The sequence below is a fragment of the Panthera leo genome, chromosome C1 (genome assembly GCF_018350215.1).
Source record: "Panthera leo isolate Ple1 chromosome C1, P.leo_Ple1_pat1.1, whole genome shotgun sequence".
Lineage (NCBI taxonomy): Eukaryota > Metazoa > Chordata > Mammalia > Carnivora > Felidae > Panthera > Panthera leo.
This window is the reverse complement of record NC_056686.1, coordinates 182,840,855-182,853,226: the sequence shown is the minus strand read 5'-3', so window position 1 is coordinate 182,853,226 and position 12,372 is coordinate 182,840,855. Positions and strand designations below refer to the sequence as shown.

Below are 12,372 nucleotides of genomic sequence, written 5' to 3'. Positions count from 1 at the left end.
TGATAAAAAGTTAAATCTAAAATGAATAAGTAAGTCTAATCATGTAACATCAAAACTATAAAGTAGGGTTGCCTGCCTGGCTCAGTCAGAAGAGCATGAGACTCTTGATCTCAAGATCATAAATTCAAGCTCATCTTGGGTGTAGAGATTACTTAATAAAAATTTAAAAACTTAAAAAATATATACAAAGTAAAAACTGCTAGAAATACCAAGAGAAAGAAACACAGCTGTGATAGGAAACTTTAATATCATAATCATAACTCATGTTTGGATAAATAAGATCTAAAGACATATATAAATAATACATATTGAATTTTGTGCCTTGCAAAGAGAAAGCTATTTCTTTTCTAACATTTACAAAAGTTGGTAATGTTTTGGTCACAACATAAATCTCTATAAATTCAATAAAGTGGTCCTGGACAAATGTCACTGACTATAATGAATTATGTATAAGAAAGGAGAGCATTGTGCAGGGCAGAAGTATTGAGAGACTGACCCCTAATAGGCAGAGTTGCCTACTGAAATGGCAACAAAAGGTTGTTATAGCCTAGATGATGATGATGCCTAAGGGCTCTCTGTCCTGGGCAAGACAACGCCTACTCCTTCTCAAACCACAGCATGAGCTAAGACCACTCTCTACTCTTCCATTTTTTTTCCCACGCATGTAAATATTACCAAATATCTTAGCTGATGATGATCTCAGGAGAAAATTTTATGAAGGCAAAAACCACAAAACATCTGAGAACAACACAATAAGTAATATGTGACAGAAATAGCAATGAGATATAATTGACATATAACATTAGTTTCAGGTGTACAGTGTATGTATATACTATGAAATGGTCATCACAGTAAGTCTAGTTAACATCCACAAAACTTCACATACTTAACAAATTTTTTCCTTGTGGTAAGAAATTTCTTAAGATCTACTTTCTCAGCAGCTTTCAAATATGCAATACAGTATTAATTATAGTTACCTACATTATAGTCACAGTATAGTAATGCTGTACATTAGTGGTCCACTTAGAAATGTCTTCTATAGCTTTGCATTACCAAAGCAGTTATTTTTGCTTACTTTTCCATTACTCAGACTTAAGATAAGTTTCTATCAATTTGAGTTAGTTTTCTCCCACAACTAAATCAGATAAAATACACTGAAATCTCTTATACATTCACTTAGCCATTCTTTCTTGAGTACTTCAGACTTTAGTTATACCTTTCATGAAACAGTGTTGTTTAAAAGCATGTAATTGTTGCTGATCTTTAAAACTTCAGAATAAACACATTAGGGACAGATCTTAAAGTATTTGTAAACTGCTAACCACCTTATCTTCCTTCATTCTTTCTTCAATGAAATGTTCTTAACCTGAATTCTATTAGCTTTTCATTGCAAGATGGAAAAAGCCTCCTGTTTCATGTTGTAAACCTTTAAGGAAAAGACCTTTATGTCATTCTGAAAATTTTAACCAGGATTTATTTAAAACCCTCCTCTCTCAACTTTAAAAATTGGCTAAAACAATTTTTACTTGAAAAATATTTATAGGATATATTTTCTCTTTTATACTGTCAATTTGGTCTTTTTCATATATACCAATTTACATCATTTCCTTGTGCGTATACTACCTGCAGGTTACCTCAACTCCTTTATTTTCACTTTCTATCTGTTCTATCTGTTGGGGTTTTTTTTTCCTTTTTTGAATGCTCTTTAAGAAGGTTTCTTTAAAAAGAGTCAAAGTCAAATCAGTTTGTTTACCCTTCTAATCTTGACAAAGATTTAATTGAGATTGAAATAAAAACTATAGCTAAAATAAAACTTTAAATTATTATGGATAAAAACTATACATTACTGTTTCTGACTCATATTTGTAGGTACTGTCAAATCTGGCAGAATCTAAATGAACTATAGGGCATTAGCTAATTAATAAATCACATAAATAAGTTGGCCCTTGCATAAACATGTCATATGGACTCTACCATATGACAAGTTTTAAGTAACAATTCATTCTCAGTAGTTCATTTCACCAAGCATTTATTGAACATTACACTTGAAAAATAATATTTGAAGTGCTGTATGTATAGTTAGTAAGACCACCCTTAAGATTACATTCAGCTGAGCCTATAGTCTTTTCCTAATCCTAATTTACTTGTAATGTAATGTTACATTAAAAAAAAATTTTCTTGTGTGAATACTTGGTGGACTCAAAGATGTTTTTAAATGTATTAAAATTAGTAATGGGGAACAAGGCAAGAATGTCCATTTCATTTCTCCATTTCAACACTGTACTGGAAGTCCTAGCTAATGCAGAAAGACAAGAAAAGGAAACAAAAGTATACAGATTGGGAAGGCAGAAATAAAACTGCCTTTGTTTGCAGATGACATGATCGTCTATGTAGAAAATCCAAAAGAATTGACCAAGAAACTTCTGGAACTAATAAGCAATTATAGCAAGGCTGTAGGATACAGGGTTAATATGCAAAAGTCAATTGCTTTTCCACTTACCAGCAATAAATTAAAAATGAAATACTTAGGTATAAATCTAACAAAATGTGTACAAGATCTAGATGAGAAAAAGTATAAAACTCTGATAAAAGAAATCAAAGAATTAAATAAATGGAGAAATAGTCCATGTGTATGGATAGGAAGACATCATATTGTCAAGATGTCAATTCTTCCCAACTTTATCTACAGGTTCAACACAATCCTAGTCAAAATCTCGGCAAGTTATTTCGTGGATATTGACAAACTGATTTTAAAGTTTATATGGAAAGGTAAAACACCCAGAATAACCATCACAGTGTTAAAAGGAAAGAACAAAGTTGGAGGACTGATACTATTCAACTTCTCTCACTTCTTAATACTCAATAAAATTAGTACACATGTTCTGCAAGTATTGTGTAAATGTTCATTGATGTCCTACATTCATTTACTCTAATTTGTTCTTTTTCTTTCCTGTTCATTTCTGATCTATATTTTCTTTTTACTTAACAGACAGTGTGGAGCATTCATTATTAAGACAACTGGGCAGCTCTAGTCCAGCTCAACTGATTTCTTGTCCAATGATCCTTGTGTGGCCAAGATCCAGCTTCAACGAACCGTCTAGAAGCTGCCCATTGTGACACTTAGGGTTAGTTAATACCTCGCCATACTTATTTATTCCATTATAAGCTGTCTAAATTCGATGAAATTTGCTTTTTCAGCTGTTCTACAAAACTATTTAGGTAGTTGTGGCATGTTGGTTTGTTTATGTGTTAATCTAACTGTAGTGACATTTTCTACATGTTTTATCCATTCCATAAATAATAACCACATTGGGAATAGTGAGGTGTCTTTCATTTTCTCTGCTTTGTGTTATTTCTTTTCCTCTCAATCTTTTAGGAGTAATGTTTAATAGTCATTACTATTTATTTTAGTATTTAGGATAAGAGTCCTCTCTAATGCTAATAGAATTTTTAATACTTTCATGCCTTGTGGTATAAGTACATTTGATCTTAATGATTCAGTTCTAATACTGGCTATTTTATCATTTAATATGTTTTTGACTGAGTTTTTATTTATTACTGCTATTCCTTATTTAATTTTGCTTCTGCCATGGTTTTCAAAATTTGAGTAATATTTATACTTTTTTTATAACATTTTCCAAATATTAGAAACACTTCAACATGATCAGTTTTCTTACCTTTTCATATGATTAATTTGACTATATTAAATTTTTACTCTAATATTTGTGATAATGCTGAAGCCTTTTATAATATAAGCCATTTGGTACCCAAATTTATATAATACGGTTCACCTAGTAGAATTGTTTTGATAAAAGAAGGGCTCACCTCTGACATCCCATAATACTGACTGATACCCCACTATATTTTGGTATCCTCTACTGCTTTAATATTTTGACTTTTTATTCTTATATGTTACCAATATATTCAATTATATGTTATTAATATTTTAAAAGACAGTTATTTTCATAAAAAGCAAAGCTATTTCTTACACCAAAGGAAAACTTTAAATTCTGATTCTAAAGCCAATCTTATTATAAAATTAGAAAATAGGTAGGGAGGAAAAGCCATTGTTCAAAAGTTACAGAACAAATTATTTTCATCACTGTAATTTCTGTAATAGTATAAAAAAATCCACTTTACATTCATTTGCAATTCTTTTACTTGACTTCCTAATTTTAGGTGAGAAGAGGAAAATCCATAAATATTGGCATTACCCTAATTTATCTCTCCTCTCTCCTTTTCTATGCCCAAATGTATTACATGTTCAACAGCATAAGCAGAAATAATAAGACTTAGATCCCAAAGATTTTCCTGATGAGTCAAATAGGGTGTTTCTTTTGAAACCATAATAAACAGTAGGACTATATGATTATATATTAGCCTACAAGTATCCCATGCACATTAATTATTCTGTTTTTAGAAATATAAATAGACTAATAAGTCCCACAATGAAATTTCAAAAGTTTTTGTTCTGTAAGTAAAAATGATTAACCACTGATGTTAGAGATATTTTAATAGCACTCTCCTTGATTTTCAAAATGTTTAACATGATGCTAAACAAATCCTGGACTGTTAATAAAAGTTAATGATGTATTATTGGATAAGGAATTTTGATAATAATTGATACCCAAGTGTGTTTCTTCCACAAAACTATAGAGATCTGCGTACACACATATACTACGTACACACACACACACACACACACACACACATATATAGATTATATACACATACACATTATATATACATACAATTCATATACACACTTTCTTAGAATTTAGCTTCATTTTGTGAAGCTAATTAAAACTGTGGAATTCACTGTCAACCAGAATATATGGAGGACATCATCAACTTTCTTTACGACCTAGTTTGATAGCCCAAACAGGTTATTTCTAAAACCAGATTGAGAGGATAAAAATTCTCCTTATATAACTAGGTAAAAGCCATTTTATTTTTCTCTTTTTTGTATTATATCATCTATAGATAAATTTGAAAAGTTTCTATTTAGTTCCTATTTTGAAAGGCCAATCTGAAGACATCTGAGGAAATTCACTGGGTTAGAGTGAAATGGATAATACAAATATTAGTATCATCACATGTACCAAAATCACAAATAACTTTGCAACCTGTTTTCCCCAAATCTCTAATATAATCAGAGATAGAAAGATGGTAGCATGTCAAAAAATAAAGGATCTTGGAAAATAAAGACTTTAATTTCTTTCCTGTCAGCCAATTTCACAAGAATGGCTTAGAAAAAGAGGTATGATTTAGTTTATAACAATACTTTATAAATTTCTGCCAATAATGACAGTACAATATTTTCAAACAAATTTATACATAAGTCCCAGATGTAGGAGTGTGTTTCATGGGTTTGTGGTGTATTTAAGAAAAATAATGAATTGGGGCCACATACACAAAAAAATCTTTGTATCTCTCTCAGAAGTAGTGCTTGGATAGTATTAAAATGTAGAATCAAAGGATTAGAAAAGACTTTACAGGGGCATTCAATCCAACTTTGATATCATGTTTCAACATGCCCTGTTGTTAAAATAGTAAATTGCTGGCCCCTAGACCTATACTTTGACTAAAATTTATTCTGAAATCTCTATAGACTTCAGTAGAAAGGAGCAAATTTTTCAAAAAAGATGGGCATAATAATCATAATTGGTGCTGTTTCTTTCAACTCTATTCAGTGTTTTCATTCCTAGTGCATAAATTCCTAAAAAAATATGCTACCAGCTTCTGTTCTTCCATGTTTAGTACCACTCTCTGATTAGCAGCTACAGTTATTGCTGTTTGTTTCACCTGCTCTTAGGTGTTTTTGTCTCTTTGCTTTTATGTATTGCATAAATTTACTGATACTTTCTGCATTCTCATGATTCCTCTCAAAAATCAAGTGCCATTCAAGACCACTTGTTTTATTTCACATTGTCATTTTTGTCCTTTCCATGTAATATAATCCTTCAGTTTTCTGTTATACTAGTTTCATGGTTACCTTGATACCTACTTTATGACCTGTCAGAATCTAGAAATAAAATAACAGTCATCAATTTTAAATTTGTAAACTAACAGATTAAAGTTTTCCAGTTTTATCATTCTTTTTAGTTATGCTGCTTAAAATAGTATCAACTAATATATTACCAAGCCTGACTGTATTGAAGTAAAGATACACAGTAACAGGCTGAATAGTCATTAAAACATTTTATTTAAGCTAGTAAGTGATACCATTTTGACATCTGACTTGTTTTTAAAACATGTGATTAAAAATTTTTCCATCTACTGATTTGTCAGTTTTACTCATTTGATGCGTATTTCTTAGTTAAAAGAAGCCAATACTTGATTATTTACTAATATTTTGGTACATAATTTTAGTGAGGCTAGTATGTGTTAATCTCAGTTTTGCATTTCTGTCAAGGTATATACCCACGAGTCAATGTCATTTAGTACTTCTCTAAAGAGGATATGAATCAAACATCTTGGTGTACTTTTTTCCTTTGGAAAACAAGGCTATGGGAAGCTGCCATTCTATACCTAGGAACTAAATCCCTCCCCTTCCTTGCCTGCTAAAGTTTTTTTCCTCACTTCAACCCTTTTACTGACTGGTTTTTGTTTCTCATCAGAGAAAATTTGGAGAGCCCTAGATCCTCACACTTTTGGACGTCCTACAAGATCCCAGTATACCCGTAGGCCTAGAGAGAGGATTTCTAATAAGAATGTCCTTTGATTAGACTTTTTTCTTTATGTCTTCCTTTATGAAAAAGAGGATAAAATACATCTCTCAGAATTTTTCTTTCCTGGGGAAAGTAATGCTTTTGAGAAGATGATAATTTTTTGTGTTGCTATTTTGTTTTATAAGAGAGTCAAGATTCTCCTCTAAAGTATAAAGCCTTCAAAGTAAGTGTCTCAAAGCTCTTAGCATTTTCTTCCCCTTACCATTATCAAGTTCTGTGGCATTTCCTCTAGATCTTTGTCTTTGATGGGTTTCAGTACTTTAAAAAGGAGTTTTCTCTTTGGTAAATTCCAAGCTAAATCTCCAACTATACTCTTCCTGTCCCTTGAATTCCCTAAGTCTACCAGTTGTCCTCTTCCAATCTGGAAAGAATTCCCTGTGTATTCATCTTAATATCTACTTTCCAACTTGTTTTCCAAGTACCATGTCCTTGTTGTTTGAATCACTTAAAACAAAAACAAAAACAAAAACCTGAGTGTGCTAACAAAGAGAAAGACCTCCATCTGGTTTTCCCCCATTCTGGCTATTAGCATTCTGAGGGACCTCTACTTTGTATTTTGTATAGAATTTCTCCAGATTTTTAGAGACCCTGACTCTTTTATTATCCACCCAACTCAATTAACTTTCTTGTACTTAAAATGGTAGGGTTTAAGGATATTTACTGTGTAGCCATTATTTATGGTTTCATTTTCACATGTGGCTCTAAACTGAAAGAAAAGAAATGCAATCAGATACACTTAATTTTGGAAGAGTTTTTCCCAGCTTCAACATATTTAATGATGTTTAAATTCACAGCATATTCCTATAACAGCTATCTATACTGGCCTAAATATATAAACCTAATAATACTAACCTGACTTCTAGATTTGGGGAATAATGGCAAGAGGAAAAAAAAGGATCTTTCCTGGGCTTGACTTGCCTAAGAACAGGAATAAAGAGAATTCCTATTAACCCAAACAATCTGATTTGATAGAATTTCTAACAGTGTAATCTAACATGAAAAAAAATCAGGCAATGTGGAGAAAGATGTTTTGGCTTAAGGAATCCAGCTTAAAAGTAGCTAATTCATGCTTAAGAGAGTATAATCCTTAGTTTTCACAGATTCTGTCCTTCTCTTATTTCTGAACTCATTGGTACTCAAAGTTCCACGTTTCTCACAGTGGTTCCCAATAACAGAGTGAGCATTTTGGAAGAGAGCCAAGATAGCTTTTGCTTAACGTGGAATATTACATCCTTTAATCTTCAATTTCTTTTGCTTTAAAATAAAGATTATAAAAGGAAATTTTAAAAGATGACGATCAGGAAAAGAGTTACTTACCTTTGTGTCTAATTCCTAAAGATCAGATGCAACTATAGAGAATGCTACTTAATACACATCTTTTTGTACATCTCTCTATATCTTATTCTTGATTTCAAAAAGGCTATCCTGTTTCCTCAAAGGATTTTATAGGTGCAACCCTAAATAATAATGAAAGATAAACATTCTGTGTTGAACTTCAGATTTGTATTTTTGAAGTTAAAAATTTATTTAAGGATTCTCTGATTTCGGATATAAACCTAACACTATACAACTCATCTTAATCATCCACTTGCTTCTTGAAAATTCTTTCTAAATCACTGTCACCTTTTCATAAATGCTGTATACCCAATACAAGAATTTAGCTTTCCTATTTTCTTCTAAATGATAAATTATTTGGGGAAATAACCCAAAATTCATTCTAATGGTCATTTCTTCATATGAAATCATCCACTTGCTCTTTCTTTATTAAACATCCTTCAAACCAAACATCTTCACTCTATGTAGGAAAGGTAGCTAACAATAGTTTTCACTGACATGATTTAATCTCAAGTCATGCAGTTCAAAAGAATCTTGTCTCTATCATTAATAATGTACAGTTCATTATATTTTAATAAGACAAAGTTGTAATTAGGGTCCATCTGAATAGAGTCATGTGTGAGAATGTAACTACATTTTTTTTCTCAGAAATAATTACATACTCAGAGATTTGCCAAGTTCCAATATGAATATTAGCTTAACCTTCTCTGAAACACAATTATATGGATTCAGAATTAGAGGAGTCCTTATTCTCCAGCACTTATTTCCTTTGAAATTGCACTCCCAACTTCATTGATAAGCAGCAGACTGACTTGATTTGATTATATTTACAGAAATCAAGCCTGTTTCACTGTGGACAAGGCCCTCTGATGTTTACCAATCATACTAAGTTCTGCTTCACTTCTGTTCCTTATAGGAGTCAGAAAGTTCTTGACTTTGCTAGGGGCTCCAAGTTCTTCTTATATGTGGAAGTGATATATTCATAATTAAATCAGTACACTTAAGAATGAAAAGGGGCACTAAAAATAATTAAAATGATCTAATTTTTGAAGTATATACTTACTAACCAACAAAGAAGTTTATCATATTAACAGACCCATAAACCATTTTATTCAAAGACTATTTTTCAAAACCAAAATTCTATAATACAGTATGCATAAACTAGACTGTCCCAGGGAAATTGGAATGTTGTTAACCCTATTAAAATATTATAAAATGAATGTAACATTACACTGAGATCAAAAAAGTATAGTCTGAAAGGGATTAAGCCATAAAGGATAGGCCTGAATTACTCTATTACTTTAGCCCTTGAAGCTTTATGATTTCTGGTTTAGCCGTTGATACAACTATATAAATAAGTTCAATGAATATGTTCAGGGATAAGACCCTTTCTCAAGTTATAAACACGAAACCACAGAATCATATCAACTTGAAAACTATAACGTCTAATAAAACTATGGAATATTCTTAATTTTTTTTTAACGTTTATTTACTTTTGAGACAGAGAGAGAGAGGATGAACGGGGGAGGGTCAGAGAGAGAGAGGGAGACACAGAATCTGAAACGGGCTCCAGGCTCTGAGCTGTCCGCACAGAGCCCGACGCGGGGCTCGAACTCACGGACCGTGAGATTGTGACCTGAGCCGAAGTCGGACGCTTAACCGACTGAGCCACCCAGGCGCCCCAAAACTATGGAATATTCTTAAGATATTAGTCTTAAAATATTGGTAACTTGAAACTAAATTTGGTATAGAATAATGAGGTAATTCTCAAGAAAATCTTTGGTTTAGTCATTGAAGATTATTTAAAGTCCATGATAATATTCCTTATAAAAACTGTATTAACTCTGTTAATAATTTGCTATAAAATCATGCTTAGTATATCACATTTGTGCTTACTGTATTCTTCCAAGGCAAGAATAACACTTATTTTTATAGCACTTTATAATTTATAAGCACAATACATATATTATCTTATTTTGTCCACTCAATATATTTGAGAAATAATCGACAACTTTTTTATAAGAGAAGTAAGGCTGTGAAAGAGTAAGAGAACTGCCCAAAATGACATTACTATTAAGTGGTAGAACCCAGGGTTTTGATTACTAATAAATTACACCAGTAAGGAAGCAAGTGATTTCTGGGGAGTATGGGAACTAAGAGGGGAAGATCCTTAGAGAACACTTTTCAGAAATAATTTTTGCCCCTTCTAAGAGTTATGGACCATCTTTCATTGAATCACTAAAATTAAATCTTACACAAATTAAATCTTAGACACAAAATGTCTATTCTACTCCCTTAAGCATCTCAGACTCAGAATCAGAAAATATTTCAATTCTAAAGTAAACAAATTCTGATAAACACGAAACTGTTTAATCATGCTTTTATCAAGTAACTGAAGTATGAAGTTTCCTAATAAAAGGGAGAAACAGAATTGCCTTAGAATTTAATTTTTAGATGTTAATCAAAAATTTTCTTCAAATGTGCTGTGTAATTCAGCATTCGGAGAAATATAAGAAGGAACACAAGGTAAGAAGAAAAAAGGCCTTTTAAGTTATCCCTGAAAACTTTAATCCCTCTGATAAGCAAAAGATACCTATAAGTGGAGCCACCTACTCTTTATATTTTGGGAATGTGACACATTTCCACATGTTTTTGGAAGCATAAAGTCCACTAACAAAAACAAATGAACCTTTGGTTGCTTTGCTTCTGCCTTCCCATTTTCTTGCTAATAACTGCAGTGTAGGCATTTATCAGTGTTTGTATAGACCCTACATGTATTATTTGCTATTTTGAGAAAGGGCTATTCAAGTTTTCTTTTTTTACATCCTAATCCAACGGGCCAAACTCATGCCACTCTTTATACTGATAAAATGTGTGTGTTTCTAAGATAAATGGATCATAATCATAATTGCCTACTAAAGTCAACTTAGCTCAAAAATTGTAACAGTGCCTAAAGTTAAATACAGCCTGATGTCATTACAGGGAATTTTCTCAAACACTGATTTTGATAACTAACATATTTTACAATACTTTATAAATGGTTCTTTTCTGGTTAGAAGACTATTTTGTACCTTCACAAAGTATCCTAAAGTGATACGAATAAACTCTCTCAGTAACCCCACATTTTAAAAACATTTTTATCCCTAGGAGCACCTAGGTTTGATACGCTGTAAAATTATTCATTGTTTTTATGACTTACTCCTAATAATTAACCTATTCTAGCATTGGCAAGTTGTTACATTGTTAGTAGACATGCTCAGAGTCTTGCTAGGTCAGTAGAGTGGCATCTGTGCCCAAATTAGGGAAAACACAATATATAATCAACAGTGCCTCTTTAGAGAAGTTTTGCCCTTTATCTTAGAAGCTTCAGTTCATTTCCCTTAACTACATATAAGCTGCTATTTAAGTATTTAGAAGAACAACTTCAAAACTTGGCATTAACTTTCTGTTGTCAGATTCAGGCTGGGCAACTGGTCAGCCTTCATGCTACTTCCAAAGTTTTAATCAGCTTTATTAGATAAACTCAGGCTTGATGCATGCATTCTTCTTGAATCACAACATTCAAACTCAGATAATCTGAAGAGGACAGAACAAAAGATGAGATTTTTTAGGCAAAAGGATTTGGCTAAACACTGACACTCTGAAGTAGGCATTTACTCATTATAAAAACACCTTAGCTGAAATCTTCCTATTCTCAACCATCTTGAGCAAAGCAGTATCTTCTAAAAATCATTATATTCAGCAGTGGATCAAATAAAAATCATTTGTTGGAACACAGAGTCCATTCATTGGATATTTTACTTAACAGAATAAAATGTTACTCTATTAATATGAAAGTTTATTAATAATTCCTTGATTTTCTCTGGATAGTGGCTTTCTTAACCATAGGCTTAAGTGCCTTTCTGACTCTAATTTTATATATCACGGAGTACATAAATTTTTCTTTTAAACATATCTTTACCAAGGTTCAGGAATGACACAAAAGAATATAACCTAATAATTGAGAAAATACCATTAGATATGGCCATTCTCAGATCCTTCGTAGTGAGTCTTTGTTATTGCCCTAGGTTTCCTCCTTGTCCAGCAATAGGTTTTAAGGTAGCCTACATACTCTTAATAGTGCGAATTTCCTAAAGCACACCTCTCCTCAGAATCCAGGTCCAGTTAGTATTTTTTAAATCTTTCCCTTACTTACAAGAGCCATTTAAAATGCATTAAAACCCTAGTTTTCTTTAAATCTCTTAATAGGAACCAAGGTTACATTCTGTGAGAAGAAGCTTTTCTCAACCTTCATCTGTAGGTTTGA

General features: G+C 32.0%; 3 protein-coding genes across 6 annotated transcripts in view; 2 read left to right on the top strand and 1 right to left on the bottom strand.

Moving 5' to 3' along the window:
- The window catches only part of BOLL (boule homolog, RNA binding protein), a 43,547-nt gene extending 38,341 nt beyond the window's left edge, over window positions 1-5,206 (top strand). For 2 of the 3 annotated variants that reach the window (XM_042949615.1, XM_042949616.1), the window contains exon 11: window positions 2,690-2,782. In XM_042949615.1, coding sequence (XP_042805549.1) covers window positions 2,690-2,740 — 51 coding nt within the window. In that variant the 3' untranslated portion in view covers window positions 2,741-2,782. Of the gene's footprint in view, window positions 1-2,689; window positions 2,783-2,989 lie in introns of those variants that run through there. The other variant, XM_042949617.1, reaches the window with a different exon arrangement.
- Window positions 1-12,372, bottom strand: part of MARS2 (methionyl-tRNA synthetase 2, mitochondrial) — a 39,575-nt gene that overhangs the window by 13,885 nt on the left and 13,318 nt on the right. The gene's annotated exons all lie outside the window — the stretch shown is intronic.
- Window positions 3,046-12,372, top strand: part of RFTN2 (raftlin family member 2) — a 136,218-nt gene continuing 126,891 nt past the window's right edge. The window contains exon 1 of the mRNA XM_042949606.1: window positions 3,046-3,125. The gene's annotated coding sequence lies outside the window, so the exon portion shown is untranslated. The remainder of the gene's footprint in view (window positions 3,126-12,372) is intronic.